Source organism: Tubulanus polymorphus, chromosome 1 (genome assembly GCF_964204645.1).
Source record: "Tubulanus polymorphus chromosome 1, tnTubPoly1.2, whole genome shotgun sequence".
NCBI lineage: Eukaryota > Metazoa > Nemertea > Palaeonemertea > Tubulaniformes > Tubulanidae > Tubulanus > Tubulanus polymorphus.
Window position 1 is genome coordinate 22,285,166 of NC_134025.1, and position 19,774 is coordinate 22,304,939.

Sequence of the window (19,774 nt, forward strand, 5' to 3'; positions counted from 1 at the left end):
CGGGCCATACTAAAAGTTTTTCAGTACGGCTATACGGCACGATAAATTTTTTTAAGGAATTCTCGCACGAAAAAAACTGTAAGTTTTGAATTCGCACGAGAAAACAAAAAAAAATTGAATTCTCGAACGAGAAGACCAAACTGTTTTATTTCTCGCACACAAAAAAACCAAACTTGTAGAAATCTTAATTTTATCGTGCGTCTGGTCGGGTAGGAAATCTTTTCTGTATGGCCCGTATCAAACCATAGGGTTTGTGCTTGGATCCAATGATTTGTGACCGTAGCCTATAGCCAGAGGCACGAGGTGTGAAAACGAAAAACAAATTGATGCATTCTCTTGTTTCTTTGGCTTTCTGTTGGAAACGTGTTTTTCGACTGCAGTGCGTGTCCGCCTTTATCACAATTTATATTTTGTAGAAATCGAGGCTCCTGCATAGCGTATATTGCAGGGTTTTGAACGAGTTATCTTACTAGTAACGGGTACACCGTCGTCCACCCAAGCTTGCAACTGGTCCGCTCTTCGACGTATGTGCAACGTGTGCCATCGGTCATCGTTTATGTTGTTGCCAACACGAATAATCTAGATGGGTGAAAATGAAAATAATGTCCGTGATTTATTTCGTTTTAGTTGGAATGAGAATATTCATGCAGTGTTCACCAATTAATAACCAATGCTTCTGTAGGATACCATTTCAACGTGAATTCAACATATTCTTTTTCATGTATACATTCAAAGTGTGTATGTTTGAATACTCGGCTCAACCTAAAGCCAATTTCCAATTGCTTTGAGTACGGATTTTTCAAGATAAACATGGGAGGGCGAAGGGAAAAAATGTTCAATTCTTATTATAGGAGTTTAAAAAAGGAAGGGAGCAGGAAAAAAATAAAAATGAATTTTTGAATTATTTGGGTATTTTCAACATGAAACCATGAAAGGACTGCAGAAAAAATAGAAATGCTGTGAAGGTTATGATGAATTTTTTTCAAATGATCTTGAGATTGAAAATTAAGATGAACATGACTTTTACAAGTGATTGAAAATCAAGACGGGCATAACGAAAAGATTCTTTTCTTTGTATTGGAAAAACTGTGATGAAAACACGAAGGACAAAAAAGATTTTCATAGAGTAATTTTTGCCGAATATTGGGAGGCGGATCCGTACTCCGAGTAATTAAAAAAGCCGAACTGGTGATATTCGTAAAACATATTACCCTTTGTCCGTCGCGAACTTTTGCTGTAATCTTCGCCTTGCCCTCTTCTATTTCGCTCTTGAGCATGTGTTGTCCATCGGGAGACTGGGTAAGGAAGAGTACGGTATTGTCCAGTGGGGTTTTAAACCTGATCGAGAGATCGTTGACGTGTCTGGTGTGGTACGGATGTGGATAGGTAACTCTCACCCACTGTGTACCGTCGAATCGTCGGATTGGTGCAACTGAGAAATTCGAAAAAAAACGACAAGTCATTTATCATAACGAATAAACGAGCAGATACATATATTGACCGGGACGATCAAAATCCAAAATTTAAGAATTACAGAACGTTTCTTAAGGAAGTTAAACTTATATGTAGAAATTTGAATATTCTCGGTGTTCGCAACTGACACATATCGCGACTTAATATGCAAATATATGACTGATTATGCAAATATATGTATGTAGATGTTCAGTTAGAAATGTTTGCCAGGACAAAATCGTTTATCGGGACTTTTTACCAGATTTTCTTTTTAAGAATAAATAGAAAGTATTGAAGTTAACGGAACCTTACCATCTTTACATTTGAATCCGGTGTACGGAGTGTCACGACAATCGCATACGAACGAGTTGTACCGGTCCAAACAATTACCATTAAAACAATCATCCGTGTGACCGCAATAGAGACCCGGCATATTACACGTCGAACCGATACTAATTCCCGAGGTAGCGTGAGATTCTTCGAAGTTTGCGCTCACGCCGTTGATTTTCGGATCGAGAATGCACCCGATGAATCCTTTTCTGCCCCATAGCTTCCACGGCAAAACGGACGGGTTATCGATACCGCCGATGTACATGAACGAACCCAGATTAAGATTCGGGTCGTTGCCGGGCACGTCGACCTGGTGAGATTGTTCGTCGACGACTACCAGGAACGATTTGCCGCTCTTTTCGATGTGAACGTCGTGGAATAGTCCGTCATTAACGCGCCTAGTGCCTAACATCTGACGTACCGTTCCTTGTCCGTGATTGGCCAGCAAATACAACTGACCGTCGTACACTTCCAGAGCGATAAAATCTTGGTAGCCGAGCGGCGCTCCGTTGAAAAGCAACAACCCGTTCGGTTCGGGAGTTTTGAATTTGAACTCTACCGATCCGGTCGGGTGCGTGTTCCATTTAGGAAGACGGACGTACGATTCGCGTGTACGAAATGTGATCGTTTTTGGTCTGGATGGAAGTGTCGGTGGCGCGGTCACGGTGACCGGATCTTTCGTGATAATCGATGCGGTCGGGCCTGGTCCGCCGCCGTCTGTTGTAGTCACCGATATTGTGGGTTTGACGACGATGTATTTCGGAACGGTTTCGCGCGTGATGTCGACGATTACGTTGATTTGAGGCTTCGTCGATTGACCACTCTGAACTATAGCCTAGAAATACATCGAAAACATGAAAAGAACAAAATGTTTTCTTCACCTTAAAGATACAATATTGATAACAATAATAGTAATATCGATAATTATCATCTATTATTACTATTATTGCTATCAGTATTATTACTACTATCAATATTATAATTCTTAGTGTATTTAACATTACTAATGAATATTATAGTATCATTGATATTCATTATCACATATATTATAAAGCAACATATGTATCGATTTGTATTGCACCTTGCACATAATGCAACTCCTACAATGTACAATAATCTAGTGTAAGACATGAAGAAAATGAAATTATATTATATCATATTATATACACATTTATCATTTGTGGAATACAATATTCGTGTCGCACAACTTACGGATTTAATTTCTCCGTAGAAATTATTGTAGACTTCGTAGTTGGTGTTCTGCGATGGATTTGGAGTACCGCATATGTAAATTTGGCCATCATTTAATATGTAGAAATCATAGTTCAAACGTTCCTCGGATTGATATCCGTCGTCGACCGTAACTGTCAACTATCAAGAAAAAGAACATTCGTGGATTTTGTATTCCTTTCGATTAAAATGATTCGGGATTAATCGGTTTCAATAGATTACCAAACGGGCTCTTTTCTGAACGAGAACTTTGTGCCATCGGCCATCGTCGAGTCTAGGGGTTCCGATCTGTTTTGTTATGCTTTGTCTATTCAGACCAACATCGTAATCGAGGTTGACAACTATGAGTCCAGCCTGAAATAAGATTTTCAAAAATACAACAAATTAAAACAGACTTTTTCGGAAATTTAGATTCTGGAGATTTTTTTAATTTTGTTTTGTAAGGTTACCTTTAATCTTATGAACATTTTACCACGGCTGTTTTCAGTAAACCACAGTAAACCGTCCGATTGGGTAGCTTTGAATTCTAGGCTTACTTCTTCATTCGCGTTCAAATACCTATCCATTTCGTCGACGTTGTATTTCACCCAACCTTGACCTCCGGGACAATTGAGTATAGGCGGGGACGTTTGCGGCCTGGGAGTGGTGCTAACTTCCTCGCACACTTTCTCCGGTATCAAATTAAGCGCCATCAACCTTGACCTTCTCGTGTTCCACGTGTTGAAATCGTCCAATATGAAGTTCGCGTAGCGCGCGCTGTTGCGGAATGAGTTCGGTCGACCGACGTAAAACCTCCACCCGTTTTCGCTGATACCGTAATGACTAGTCGGGTATCGAGCCTGTCCCGTCTTTATACAATTCACGAACATCGAAACGCCTTCGTTTTTGTTCCAGGTCAATTCGACGAGATGCCATTTGTTTGTTTGCAGCGGTTTAGACGAGGCGGTCCATTTCTTATCGGGCGTCTTGATCGTTCCTTCCAATCGGCCATTTTTGTAGACCAGATCTAACGATTTACTCGATACGTAATGCGAATTTTCGCGATTGTCCATCGGATACACCCAGGCCCGCACGGTAAACCCGTCTTTGCAGTTTCTCAACAAGTCTCCTTTACACATGAAACGGTCTCCGAAGTCGATGTATTGGTCGATTCCGTTTAGTTTTATGCCTTTACCATTTCGCGATGGAACCAACGGTGGTTGGCCGTAAATGTAGCCGGTAGTTCCCGAGTTACTATCGATCAACCTATTGCCGCGTTGTATGTTTTCGAATCGGAACAGATTTTCCGAGACAACTGAAAATAAAAATTTCCTTCAATTAGTTTCGCTTTAATTTTCAGACATTTTAGAATTTCACAAAACTTCTTACTATTTCTGCATCGAATATTGAAAATAGTAAATGTTGATATTGATATAATAGATTTTACATTATACTTTAATCTTAATCGTGAACAGGAGAATTTCCTGATCGTTAGGCTAATATAGACATTAAGAGTACCATTGATTAGATAGTAAATAGCTTGATTGTAAACAAAAATGTGTTGAAGCATTTTATTTAAAAAAATCATTTAGCCAGACGAACAAGTGCTGGGCTACTGAACTCAGTAGATGTCTATTCGCTGTAGCGATAAGTGATATATTGTGCAGATTGAATGAAAGCGTTCGGAAGAAAAAATGTTGCATTTTTTGTTGAGCGTATTTTCAAATATTTTGCTTTGAAGGCCATCGATAAATCACATCCGCAAATCATACACAGTAAACCTTACTCAAACCAGGATCTATGAGAAAAACGATGTAAGTGGACTACCATGTTTGTAGTCTCAATAATAAGTAGAACCAATACGTGAAATGTGAGGGGTATCTTCTTTATTACACATCAAATCGTTTCGGCCTAAAACCTTTATCAACTGAGTTGAATATGACAGTTAATACGAATAAGTTAATACCATCAATTAAATTGGTAAAGGCTTTAAGGCCGAAACGCTCGATTTGGAATTAAGAAGATGTACCTCACATTTCACATATTGTCTCTACTTATTGAACTACTTGGAGGCGAGGGCGGATCGACTCAATCGCTTTTTCATTAGTCTCGATAATGGCCAACTTTAGTTATTCATACATCTTTCGACTCGGGACAAAATTCATTGAAGCCGATTTGCCAGAACGAAGCAAGATTTACTGTAATATATTTGCATTTTTACTTTTAGAGGTTACCAAGTTAAAAAATAGCGCATGCTGAAAAGCAACAGTATGAGATAACACCTATCACCAGATGTGTTAACCAGCAAGGCAACTAATACTAAATCCAAAACAAAAACTAGAAACCAGAAACGACCAACTAAATAGGGCGAACTAAACTACTATGAATTCAAAATCATGCAACGAATCAATGATTTGTGCGGCTGGTCACAGGAAGGGCAGAGAGCAGAGGTGGAAATTAGCATGAAATATTTTCTTGAAAGATGGTATGGTATAGCTGATATCAAATGGGAACGGAGCAGGGTTGCTAGGACAAATTGGCAGTCGGTGTGACCGTAGAAAGTGCATGATTTTAGCGATGCATTTTGCAGTAACATTTGATACCGTATGGACCACCGGGCCTGTCTCCTTCGTCCACATCAACGCTTATGTTGATCTTTCCGGATGGATTTCTGCCGCTCTGGAACGGGGGCAGAACAACGGAACCCGCTGGAAAAGTGGTCGGCGCTAGAAATATAGACACAATCATTCAACTCAGAATTACACGTCACTAAAGTTCTTCTGTTTTGTCTGTAGTTTTGCTCTACTTCAAATAAGACTCGTTCGAGTGAATCGAAAATATAGCTATCAATATTTTACTCAATTCCATCGGCTGAAATAGAACTTAGATTATTGTACATCTTATCATATCGGGTGCATATACTTATTAAAGGCACGTCGTCACCTGAAACAAATCCGTACATAGCAAGCGTAACAGACAATTCTCAGAGACAGGAAACACATATACACAATTTAAGAGAATAGGCAGATACGAGAAAATGCACATTTCACATCAAAGTGTTCGTAGTCGTGTTACATTCCAATGTTGGTATACGTTTAGGTCTATATCTGACATATGCTAGTTTGCTATTATTCAAAATATCGTCATGATTTTTAAGAATTTTTGTGATTTCACAAGAATGTAACCCTTTTGAAAATATACTTATTGGAATGTAACAAAAATACTTCATTAAGAGAATCATTTCTTGTCAAAACCCTAAAACGACGAAACCGAAATCTCGAATACAGATGAAGCGAAAGTGTACTAAGCCCGTCACGCCATAGAATAGCCATCATTTTAGCTTCGAAACGGCCAGGAGTAGGCGCACAGGTAGAATTGTTGCAGTTTTAAGATGCTCGAAATTCCTATTCGATTGGAGCTTGGAAATAAAGCATACACGCGCTGCAAGAGAAATAGATTGCCTTCGATACAACGATGTAACCTCGGTTACTCACGTCAGAGAATGAATGAGTTCCATCCATCAAAGAAAAACCGGAATAGGAAAAATGTAGGATAACTGATTTTGAGTAAATTGAAATAAAACCTTGAAGACGCTTCAATGCTGTAATTTCAATTTCAATAAAAATTTTTTATAGATTTTCGTCAAAATCAGCCACCATAGTAAATGAATAACGAATTGTTTTCTCCAAAAGATAGAGGTATATAGTTCCTGATAAAAGACCGAGATTCAACAAACAATCGCAAAGAATTCCAATGTTAATTTCATTTCGACTCGAATCAAGACATGCTTCAAACATCTTAGATCTGGATGCGTTCGTCATTACCTGGTTTGTACGTGGACGCAGGTGTGGTCTGTCTATCTAGCCCTAGAGCGTCTTTAAAAGCAATGGAAACTGATGTTGAACGTTATATTCCTTTATAGATATGCATTTTGTATATTTACTAAAACGGCCGTTACTTAGCTATGTTAGAATACATTTTGTTAGATTCTTAATCATTATATTGCAGAATATTGCATCGTAATGATAATGTTTCGCGTATCGCCTATATGTGAATTTAAGTGAGAGCAAACACGTATATACGTCATGGTTAGAAGCCTAGAGCGGCTCACCTGGATTATCGATAAAAATTCCAGGGGATGTTGACGGAATTTTCGTTGTTCGCCGACCGAGTCCTACAGGGCCTAATAATAAAATAGCATGATTCGCGCATGAGTAATTTGAAATTGTTTTCAATAACCGTTTTTAGTGTTCTATGATTCAATTGGATTGCCAACTAGGCCGCCAGATGTCGTCTTTTAGTGTCAGGTCCAACAGAATATAGTATTGTATTAGATGTATTTGAAACTTTACTTCGTTACTTAAACATTTTTTTCGATGTCTAATGATGGTATTACCTGGATTACCAATAAAGATGCCAGGAGTCGTAGTTTTAGCGTTAGGTCTATTAAGTCCAACAGGGCCTAAAGAAATAGTAATGGCAATATGTAAATTACTCTGTGGAATAAGATGCTTTACTGGTAATAGAAAAAATGACGTAATATTTGGATTACCAATGAAAGAACGAGGCGTCGTTGATTTAGCATTGGGTCTATTTAAGCCAACGGGACCTACGTAAATCAAAGGACTCATAATGATGATATAATTATTCACTTTGAATAAACAAGGCCACCAGATGTTGTCTTAGTGTCCAATAGGACCTAACATCAGGAAATAGCTATGTTTTTGATGTAATTCTAAACTTTACTTTACAAGATTACTTATTCGGAGCCTAATGATGGTATTACCTAGATTACCAATAGAAGTGCCAGGAGTCGTTGTTTTAGCGTTAGGTCTATTAAGTCCAACGGGGCCTAGCAACAAAACAGCATGGTATTTGTGTATTCAAAAATGATCGTCGAAAAATTCATTTTATAAATGGTGACACCGAAAATGGCGCAATACCTGGGTTACCAATAAAGATGCCAGGAGTCGTTGTTTTCGCGTGAGGTCTATTCAGTCCAATGGGGCCTATATCAGAGCAATCGATGAATATGATAATGTACTCGAAAACAATTGTTTAATTTGTACAGATTTATTAATCTAGCATGGCATATGACTAAATACCTGGATTACCAATAAACGAAGCAGGAGTTGTTGTTTTGGTATAAGGTCTGTTCAGTCCAACAGGACCTAAAGAAATAGTAATGGCCATATTAGAATAACTCTATAAATGTAGAATAAGTCTTTGAAACACATTTTACTAGAAATAGTAGCGAAAAAATGATTTTACTATTAATGAAAAAAATGACGTAATACCTGGGTTACCAATAGAGGTGCCAGGAGTTGTTTTCGCGTGAGATCTATTCACTCCAACAGGACCTATCAGAGCAATGGATGAATATGGTAAAGTACTTGAAAACAATTGTTTAAATAGTACAGATTTATCTATCATGGCATATCACTAGATACCTGGATTACCAATAAAAGAACTAGGAGTTTTTGATCTAGCATTAGGGCTATTTTAGTCCGACGGGACCTTGTATTTTCTTTAAAACGAGTGTGTAGTTTTTATTCTAGAGGGGTACATAGTAACTGACCTGGCCTCCCGATGAAAGGTTTAATCGTGGTTGCGCTGCTATCGGGCGGGTAACGGGAAGTTGTAGTCGTGCGCCTACCCAGTCCTATAGGGCCTATTGTGACAACATCAAAAACAAATACATCAACAGGTAATGATTTTTATAATAAAATAAACACCGAAATATTTTCCGATAATGTTCCACGAGTTCTTGGAAGCCTTAGTTATCAGTATAACCATTCATAAAACACTCTATCCGCGTTGTGACGATAATATAAGGAGAATCAGAAAAATGATAACGAAAAAAATTCTAATCCGAAAATGTTTCCTTTTGAGTTAGTTGTTTATTCGACATTTCGACTTTATTCTGATGGAGCATTCCTGAAGATGTAGGATATAGTCGAAACGTCGAATAAACTACGAGCTCAGGGAAACATTTTCAGACTTGTATTTTTTTCGTTATCATTTTTGGATTCCCTTTATACTCAGTTATCAGTCATTCGCTATATTCTACAAATAATATCATATCTTTCAATTTACATTTCGGGTAATGTTTAGAGTTATACGGAAGCCCAGCGCGGCGACAACAAATTTCTCAATATTGTAAATTTCACGTCATCTCGACTTAGCTGGACTTCCCTAACGACAGGAGCCACACAATTGATTAAACAAGATGAACGATATAATCAAAGTAATTTCTTCCTTCAATGTATCAATTGCTCATGCATAAAAAGGTAAATGCTTGAATATAAAGAAATATATATATATATATAATCATCGTAAAGATCGTTAAGGTTGAAATAAACCGCGCATCATTGTCATATAAAGATAATTGTTTCGACATTCAGAATATGATTTAATTTACATGCCACTGACCGAGATATGAATATATTGAGACCCACATTCTATATTCGAACTATATAGTATAGTAATACATAGCAACGTATTTCCTGTGAAAACGAATACACAGACCCTGCTTACCTAGACCTTATATTAGGACCAAATATTCTTAGGTACATAATTTCAATTATGGAATGTATTTCTGAGATATATTTTACCGTCTTAGAATTATCCTAATTATACAGAGTCTGGTAATATTTCCTATCGAAGCCTTTGCTCTGATGACATGCATAGTATATACATATCATATCAAGTAATGAAATAAACGGGTTTAGAGACGAAGCATGTTTAAATATCACGTATCCGTATTTTCAGCAGAGAAAAAGATCTCAATCACCGTTCTTGATGCGACCTTGAATAGTTCATTTACGCCAAATACCGTTAAAACTTACATTTCACCGTTTCGCGCATGCATGAAAGGATATTGAATATTGGATAGCGTTTTGATAAGTTCGCGTTCTACGTATGTACTTGTTCATATATCATATTTTATTGAAAAAAAAAGTAAACAATATATTGGAGGATATATCGATAGTTTCAGTGAATAGAGAGAGTATAATGATGGAGTAAAGCGAGGAATACATGCTGCTTGGCTGCCCCGAGAGCGGTCGCCCCCACCGGAATTTGCGCCAACAGCTTACCTGGCCTACCGCGGGATGATTGTGTTGTTCCGGTTGTTTTACCGGAAGTACTAACGGGGCTTTCGGTCGTACGACCAAGAATTACATCATCTACGTAACAACAAAATCATTGCGCAACCACAGATTAGTAAGGCTACCATATTGATGCTATCAAACCGAAAGTCCCTACACGCATTTTAGAGGAAAATAAATTTATTGAAAAAACTCCGGAAAAGAAACGTTTAGACGGTAACCAAGAGGCAATAATACGACAGTTCGTATATATCACCAGATGATCTAAACAAAAAGAATTTATACTACGAGCTTCAAAAATGTATTTCATATAGTGCCTACCTTCTTTGATTAGATTATGAGCCACGAGGTGACTCCTAGGTGCGAACCAATACGACATTTCATCAAAGGTGCCTCTGTAATATTTCCTGTCCGTCATATCTGCTCCGCGACCGATATAGACCTTGTGGTCTTTCGTTCTGCGGCCAGGATAATGTTGATAGTTGGCGGCAGACGAGACTTTATTATTGTTGATATAAAGTTGCAGACCCTTTTCCGGATGCCACGTCGCGTCGACCTTCTGCCATCGATTGGCGACGAAGGCGTTCGTGCTTGTCGTCCACACCTTGTCTTCGAGATAAAATTTAGCGTTCAGTTTACCGTTTTCGTAGTAAAGTTCGTAGTCGTCTGCGTACAAAAGGGTAGTTTTTTCACGAAGCGTGTCCGGTCTGAAGTACACCGAATACGTAAGACCGTGGGAACATACGCCGAGATTTCCGACGCAAGATTTCGATTGGTCACCCAAGTCGACATATTGGCTTCCTCCGTCCAGATGGATTGCATTGCCTTGCTGGAAAAACACGAGGTTTGTACATGTAAGCAAACCGTAGTGTCTCCCCCACGACATATATAGATGTAGATAGATCTACTTTTTTTTCTAATCCGACCCTCTATTGCCTAAACAACTCACCTGGCCTGGAATCAAACCGGCTCCGTTATGAAGAGTAATGATAAAGTCTGGATGGGAAATGAGTTCACCATCTCGCCTCTCAAACGGTATATTTCTATGTTCAACGTCGCCTAGAAATGAAAAAAAAAACTATTCTTGCGGAACTTTTTGTATCGATATGTATGGATTGTTTTGAGATTAATTTCTGCTCCTTTTTAACTGAAATTCCATGTTAGGAGCTACAAATTTTAGACTTAGACTAATCGGAATGTATTCTTAAGAAATTTTCGTTCCTGTATGTTAATTTGAAAATCGTATTTGCTACTGAAAGAGAATATCACCTGCAACTTTCCGAACCTGAAAAACAACTCGTCCGTATAATAGATAAAGCATGCATCTTTGCGTTGTTAAGATAGTTATTTTAAAGCTGGCATTCCGATATACATGTCAGAGGCTGTTGGCATAGCCTACTTCAACTGAACTATGATTATACTTTTTCCTATCAGACAGTTTGTAAAATCGATGTGCGATATAAGTTCGGCGGACACTTTCCCGGTTTTACCTGTTCTGTTTAAAAAGGCAGAACCGGATGCACGGGGGGGGGCATTTACCGCATTATGATGTAGTCGATTATGCATGGTTAGATGGGGTTGGCTTGCCTAGTGTGGATACGTTGGGCGTTGTAGTCCAGGAGCAACTCACTCGGGAGTGAATTGCTCCTGGACTATTGCCGGCAATACGTCGAAAACCGGGAAATTGCAACGGGCTTTAGAACTGTCAAGTAGTCAGATTCTGACATGTACTCCGATAGATCAGGCAGGTCGACAAGCGTCAAAGATTAAAAGCACAAAAGTTCTGTATTTACCATACAAACATACGAGGCTTTACTATATATTTTTCTTATCATTGCAAACAAATCTTACACGTATAAAGTTTTTTTAGTGAGCGAAATCTTCATATAGAATTACAAAACAAACGACATCAGTGGTAAAAACTTGTGAAGAAACAAATTAAATACGTGATCTGATCAATCACTTCATGCTTAACTTAATATGTTTACAAAAACAAAACACGTTTCTAGCTAGATAGACGCGAGATAATAGTTTATGTACACAAGTATAATCATGGATTGCTTTTGATTTCGCTGCTGTATTAGAAAAGCTGTGTTGCGAAGCTATAAGATTTAAAAGTTGTTCGTTTGGTTTAGCGTTAAATAGTCTAAACACTATAAACCGAGGCACGGGTTGCGAGAGGATTATACATTATTCAAGCTCGCATTTTACCTCTCAATAGCCAACCGTGGGCTATAAGTTCTTCCCTTCGACCGTACCAAAATTCGGTATCATCGAAATAGGCGTCGGCGTATCGGAATTTGCCGTCGTACGTATCGCGCCTATTCGCTCGTCCCATATAGAAATGATCGATTGTACTGGACGGAATACTGGCAAAATTCTGAGATCGGCCGTGGTCGACCAAAGCGTTATTGATGTAAAAATTCAGGTCCGTTTCGCGATGCCACGACAGTTCGACTAGATACCATCGATCGGGGACTAAATTCGGATAGGAGACGCGCCACGTCTTGCCGGGGACGGTCACGGTACCGTGTAGCATGCCGTCTTTGTAGAACAGCGTGATTCCCTTGTTTCGACCGCTCGAAAAATAATACATATTGTCACCGAATTTTCGAAACTTCAACCAGGTAGCAAAGGTAAACCCGTGGTCGCAGTATTGGGCATTTCCTAAGCATATCGTGTCGTGTTGACCCATGTCTATGTACTGTTTGTTACCGTTCAGTAATACGGCATTTCCGAAATTTCCAGAAACGACCTTAGGAGTTCCGTACACTAATATTTGAAGTGATGGGTTGGTTAATCGGTTTCCTGCTATTCTATCCATGTATATGTTGTAGCTTTGCGGTATTCCTGAAAATTCCATTGGACAATAACATTGAAACAACGCCTGTGTACGCATTAAGATATTAAGTGTTTCAAGAAAATGGAAAATGAGATATCGTTTGATTGGAATTAGTTATTAACCTCACCCCTAAGAATGTATCCGAACGCCATCAGATAGCGTCTGTCCCCGTACCAATAGGATACATCATCTAGAATGACGTCACCATAATTTCTGTTGATCATATCGACATTTCCGCGACCGAAATAGAAGCGATTAAGATCCGGCCGGAAGCTATGACTTGCGCTCGATTTTCGTTCGACGAACGAACCCGTCTGCGATACCAGCTCCAGGTTCAAATACAACTCCAGACCGGTATCCGGGCGCCAGCTTATTTCCAGATAATACCACTTCCTACGAATCAGTCCAGGTGTGGCTAGAGACCATATTCGCCTGGTCGTGGAAGCCATTACGTGTAGCCGCTGGGACACGTACTGCAGCGTTAGGCCGTTATCTCCAGTTGAAAATATGTACGTATTATCTTCCAGTTTCATCATTCTCAGCCACAACGAAATCGTCATACCGTGACGACATTTATCGAGATTACCCAGACACGAATCGTGTTCGCCTAAATCGGCGTACTGGCCAGCTCCGTTGAGTCGAAGTCCTCCCCAGATTTTACCGCGCGTGATTGCAGGTATCGGGCTACCGTGTACGTTCATTACAAATTTCGGATGGATAATTCTTCTGCTTCGGATGTAATCCATTCCGAAATATTGTTTTACCGGTTTTCCTAATATGTAATTTCAAAGATTAGAGTAAAACAGGAGAGATCGAAAGGATTTCAGTTAATTGATAAAGTGTGCTCTGACCCCGCCATACCAATACGGTGACGGATGATATCAACCTATTTTACTAAAAATGATTTGATATAATATAATTGCAATATAATAGCGCATAATTGTGATATAAAATGATAATAATGATTATGAATTATTATGACGAGCCATGCATTTATACTTTCGACAAACACAGGTATAGAATTTATAATTCGTACATATTTTCTAAATATTTCATAGCCGCCGCATTATTGCGCATTACATTTTTCACCTCACCTCTCAGGATGAAATCCGTCCAAATCAATGTCCGGCGATCGCCGTACCAAATTTCCAACTCGTCGACCAAAATACTAGTGTAGATATATGGACTTACGGGTGAACGACCTATCCAGAAATTTTTGCCCTCGCCTTTATTGGGGGTAATGTCGAATACCCTCTTGTAAACGACTTTGTTTAGATCCATATAAAGCGATATACCAGCAGTTCTCGTCCAGGAAAGCTCTGCGAAGTGCCACTTTCCGATTTCGATTCCGTCGCTCTCGATACACCAGATACGGTCTCCTTCCTGAAAACGAGCGACCAGTTTGCCATTTTTGATATACAAGCTAAACCCGTTCGGACCGGACGATAGAATGTAGTGCTCATCCTCCAGTTTAGCCACCGAGATCCAGAGCGACACGTATATGCCGAATTTGCACGTGCTGATATTGCCGATACATCGTTTAGACTGGTCGCCGAGGTTGACATATTGGTTTTGACCGCTTAACGCCAACGCTTTACGAATTTTACCGTCGACGAGATGAGGTCGGCCGTAGGTAATTCCGGCTAAGAATTGCGAATCTAGTTTTATTCCTTCTAAGACGTCCATGGACAAACGAAAACGGGAAAAGGGACCTGGAATTGATGTTTATAGAATAGGACTCATTATACATTATGTTACATTGCATTAAACGCCAGAATTATCCTCATTTCCAGCTACTGGTGAACAAAAATTGCATGCTTTTTTAATCAAACCAATTCAATCAATAGTCAACGATATCCATGCGTTCCTGCACTACAAGGGGTACGGGGTTAGTAGGTATTTTTCTACGTCTTACGTACATACGCATTCGTATTACATCTAAGTATATCATTGTTTTAGCAAACATAAATCCAATTCTATAAATAAACCCATAATTCCTCATAGAATAAAAACAATCACACAGAAAGTTACTCCAATCCATGCTGTTGCGTACGAATAATGAAAAATGATCTAAGTTTTTTTTTTATTATTCTTTTTTCATTTTCTTCGTCGGGACATTGGGTACTTACCATTCTCACGTATTTCTTCCAGCGTTTTATACTGTGACCAGAAATTGAACTCGTCTACGAGCAAATGACCAGTAGATGGGGGCGTCGAACCGTCGTTCGGGCGCCCGAGGTAGAACTCATTAAACTTGTCACCCACTAAACTACTCAAGCGTGTGACCGAGGCTTTCGAGTGGCCGGCTTCTTTTCCATTTATGTACAACTTCACGCCGTCCTTTTCGCGCCAGGTCGTCGCGACGTGGTACCAGCGATCCGGCTGGACGTTGTTCGACGATACGCGCCACTCTCTGCCGTTCTTTTTACGGAAAACGAACGCCAGTTGGCCCTTTTTGTAAGTCATCGCAACGCCATGGGAGTACGGGGTGTGACCACCGTTGGAGAGGTATACTTTTTCTTGATCACTTGGATTTTTAAATTTCAACCACATGTCCATCGTATATCCTTCGGAAAGATAAGAATACATGCGAAAATTATAAAATGATTGATGAATATATTTCGAACATAGAATAACTTAAAGATATCTACTTATATGAAGTAATAAATTGAAAAACAAATTCGGTGGATCGTTTAAGTTTCTGGGCATCAAATATTCCACATACCTTTGTCACATTTATCCAAGTCGCCAAAACATTCGTAACGTTGTCCGGGGCCGGCGAGTCGGACGTAACTGACCCGTCCATCGAGTTTGATGGCGTTGCCCGATACTCCACGCACCAGTACAGCCGTTCCTTTTACACTAGCATCGAGACCGGAGGGATTCACCAAAGTCGAACCCAAAACCAAATCGAACGGCAAGTTATAATGCGTTGTTCCACCTGAAAATAGCGTAGCAATTGAGAAATCGTTTTCTGAACTCAATCACTGCAAAAGTAGACTCGGCGATTTTAGGCTATTTATTTAGCCTGAACTTTTGGAGCCCTCCCTCGCTCCAGCATTCGATTCGTCCATTATATTCCCCGGACGAAGTCGGTTGGATATTGAGGTTTTTGCTGTACCCTCGTAACCTCGATAGCTCAAAAATCGGTAGTGAAAAATCCTTACATTTTAAGCAGGTGTGTGGCGACATGAAGACGAACCCTTTTTAATTTCAAGGTAATCGCATGATTATGAAGGTAATCACATTCCGTTTAGCTGGCATAATACTGTGAATGTATGTTATGTAGAGCATTGATATTACACGTGAGAATGTTAGATGAAATTATCTATCGTTAACTGAATCTAGGTAATGATGCCATCCAAGGTGGCTGACTGGTGGCCATCTTTAATTCCGAACATGTAAATTTTGTCCTATAACCGTGAATGTATTCTTATTGAGCTATCTTGTGAACTTTTCTGGGAATTACGGATGAGAAACTAAATTTGCATAGAAATTTTTGTGGTTTTTGAATCGATCATTCACTGTAAATTATTCATTGATGAAAAGGGATGTTGATGCCGGCCTGAGTTTGAGGGGTTATTCTGGGGATGTCCTGGAAATATACTAATTGTGTTCGCAGGGCGAACGTGAAACTCCAGTTTGTTGACCTGTATCTAATACAATTTACAAATTACGTTAAGTAGATATTATGAAAACCATACAAATTCCAGTTTGTTTGATGAAAGATCGCTTTGATACAACGTTTGCTTTTCCTATTCATTGCATGGTTCTTTTATGAAATTCGAAAGGAAATTAATATATTAAACCAGCCAGTCGTTTTTTAAAAGAGAAATCCACTTCGATGATTAATACGCTTAACCCACATTGACACTAGCTCAATAGATCAATTAATCTCACACGCAAATCACGTCATTATTATGCATATGAACGTCCGCCTGATTTCATTTATAAGAGGCTTAAACAATCGCAAAATTTCTTTTGTGTACGCATAAATAAAAAGACCTATTTTCCCATACAACTAAGACTTGTAAAAAGAAAGAATCGAGGAACAATTATAGGTCGTTTGATCGTAACTTCAAGAGCCAAACTTAAAAAATGTCACTCTAAACCAGGTAGATGACACGAATTAAGAAATCAATCATCGTATGATCCTAATCTTTGAAGTCTTTGAACTTAATGATTTTATAAGGAAAGTAATCGTGGAGATCTCATCAATATGATACGCTTATACCACCATGATTAACGCTGTGTATTGATATCAAACAAAACCGGCTGTGAAAAGCAGGTGCACCGAACAACTCTTCACTCGACATACATATCCAGTAAAAATACATATCCATCGATATAGATGATCGTGTACTCTGCGTTTACATTCTAAATAGACGAATGTCAAGGAAATACATCGCCCCGATTCGCATACTTGTGGTTTGGGACAATCGGATACCCATATCCGTTGAGCTACCTAACATACAGAGAACAAATGAATTTCAAATAGCATATACATATATGCTATACATATTAAATGACTATCCCCAATACAAGAAAAGTCAATTTATGTACCACTTGTAAGATATGTCAGGATAAAGTTTCACAAAATTGTATTACTCATAAACCGATTTAATTTCTTCGTTAATTTAATCCATCTTAAATTTAGGCGTATATAGAATATGATCGTTGCTTTGCATATTCTAACATTTTGATGGCCACGAAAGATCGAATGGTATTGGTTTGTCCAAAGCTTTAGAATATCCGGTTTGTACCATTATTGGGTAATTGGAGAATGTGGTAAATGAGACGGAATATGCGTATTTTATCACAATCTCTCTTGAACCGTGGTAGGATCCTGGTACCAATTTTAAGGGCAAAGAACTATGTCCAATTATTGCACTGTCGAGATAATGATTACACTGCGTACTGCAACGATTTTGTTTTTTATTTCTTTTTGTTAAGTCTGAAGATCTTTCATCAAGTAAGCTGCAGAATGTGAAGCTTAAATTCAAGTGGTTATTAAAAACAAACAAGTTGTTGCGTGTTTAACGGGAATCTGGCAAACGAGCCTAAGATGGCGGAACCACCAATGTACAGATGGTATGAAACGATGCATTCTAATTCTAGGTTCGTGAAATTAGGCATTAGCGACCGTTTCGGCTTATTTTAGTAATTCAATTTAGTTATCAACAACACCAAGAATTTTTTTCGTTTTGAAGATGATAAACATACGTAAAAACATCAAAGTACAAGCAGACTATCTTTAATCATCCAGCTTGTTTAGTTATGTTGCAGAAGATATGTATGTATATAAAATCTAGGCGGCAGACGCATAAAATACAAAGGATGAGCGCGATCCAAACAAACAGACGGCATGTTCCTGTAGTGCCACTACGTCATATCCGGCTCGTAATCTCAGATCGATCCTTGAATTATGAATGGGTTTTTGAAACAGGTCGTAGTTATGCGATTTCTCAATCCTTAAACTGAAAACATATAGATATGGAAAATTCTCGTTCGTTAGAACTATGTCTCTATTCATTACTACTTAATCGTATTCTTCAAAGTTCTTCACAACGTTCTTCACATGTAAATTATGTATACATATAATACACATAACGAAAGATAAATATTTACGAAATTTTCTCTCTGACACACAGGTAAAGAAAGATACAAGAACAACCACCCCCTTGCACAGATGGTTATAGCGTATACCGAACCCTATTCACCGTTTACCGGTTCCAGCCACTATTTCATTACGTACCTATAATCTATTCTGGGAGAGAGTGGTTGCTTATACAACTTAAAAGAAGTGGCTTGGAAAGCGAAGCTGGTCTGAGCAACAGCGGAGGAATCTGCCGTAGGTGCACACATCGAATATACGCGGTTGTTTAGAAAAACATACTCTGCCGACAGGATGAGAAGTTGGGGAGTTGGGAAATTAGCCGAATGTTATTTTGCGCTCATATCCTCAACTACCGTTTCATCGAGTCAAGGCCGTCAGCTCACGTAAGAATAGATGTGGGTGGTGTTCAAATATTTGAAAACAAACCATTCATGAAATCGTCTGTATCATTCGAATAAAACAGCAAAGACAATTCCATATTGGGCTTAAATTGATTCACAAATCGGCTGATTTAAAACAATTGCGGAGAAAATTGATTTCTTTTTCTGTATTTTTGAATAAGAACAAACGATAAATCGGATTCCACGTGTAAATCGATTTCTCTGAGTAACGAATGTGTATATGCATCTCGGGAATCTCGCAGCTGGTCAATGAAAGAGTAGATTTACGCTTATGTACTAAGATAAACCTACAACCGTTGTCTAATTACTTCGTTAATCAGCTTCCAGCATATGTATAATATATATGCGACCAATTCGCTATCTCAATGTTTTGAAAACGTTCAGAATTTGTACGGTTTTCCCAACAAAATAAGAATACGTAACTTCGGTCCAATTGGGCACTGCAGTAGTGTTCTGTCATTGAGCCATTATACGTGGACTCATGTAATCATAGTTGGACAAGTGAAAATGAAATACAATCTTTCGATTTTTCACGATTTTCTTATTTCTATTCCAATTAATTTTTTTTCTCCATAATCTTATGAAAATTCTCGTAATTCACTCACACAACACAACCACCTCAATCATGAATTCGTCTTCATTGTTAAGGTGAACTACTCTCGTGATTAAACTAATAACCGCGTTGAAATAGATGACTCAAGAGGGTATTCTGCCAATACATGAATCACAAACGGTAGTCCGTGAAAGCATTTCATATATACCTGTTGAATACGTCTATCGCTGTTGTGGTTGGGGATAACTTTCCGAGAAAACA

General features: G+C 38.7%; 1 protein-coding gene across 3 annotated transcripts in view; it reads right to left on the bottom strand.

Moving 5' to 3' along the window:
- Positions 1–19,774, bottom strand: part of LOC141902198 (uncharacterized) — a 32,983-nt gene that overhangs the window by 9,604 nt on the left and 3,605 nt on the right. For 2 of the 3 annotated variants that reach the window (XM_074789849.1, XM_074789842.1), the window contains exons 2-15: positions 15,668–15,883; positions 15,072–15,509; positions 14,037–14,654; positions 13,070–13,714; positions 12,312–12,950; positions 11,050–11,159; positions 10,422–10,929; positions 5,595–5,717; positions 3,462–4,306; positions 3,235–3,366; positions 2,995–3,153; positions 1,765–2,617; positions 1,212–1,432; positions 471–579 (exon numbers count right to left, since the gene is read on the bottom strand). In XM_074789849.1, coding sequence (XP_074645950.1) covers positions 471–579; positions 1,212–1,432; positions 1,765–2,617; positions 2,995–3,153; positions 3,235–3,366; positions 3,462–4,306; positions 5,595–5,717; positions 10,422–10,929; positions 11,050–11,159; positions 12,312–12,950; positions 13,070–13,714; positions 14,037–14,654; positions 15,072–15,509; positions 15,668–15,883 — 5,616 coding nt within the window. The remainder of the gene's footprint in view (positions 1–470; positions 580–1,211; positions 1,433–1,764; positions 2,618–2,994; positions 3,154–3,234; positions 3,367–3,461; positions 4,307–5,594; positions 5,718–10,421; positions 10,930–11,049; positions 11,160–12,311; positions 12,951–13,069; positions 13,715–14,036; positions 14,655–15,071; positions 15,510–15,667; positions 15,884–19,774) is intronic. The other variant, XM_074789857.1, reaches the window with a different exon arrangement.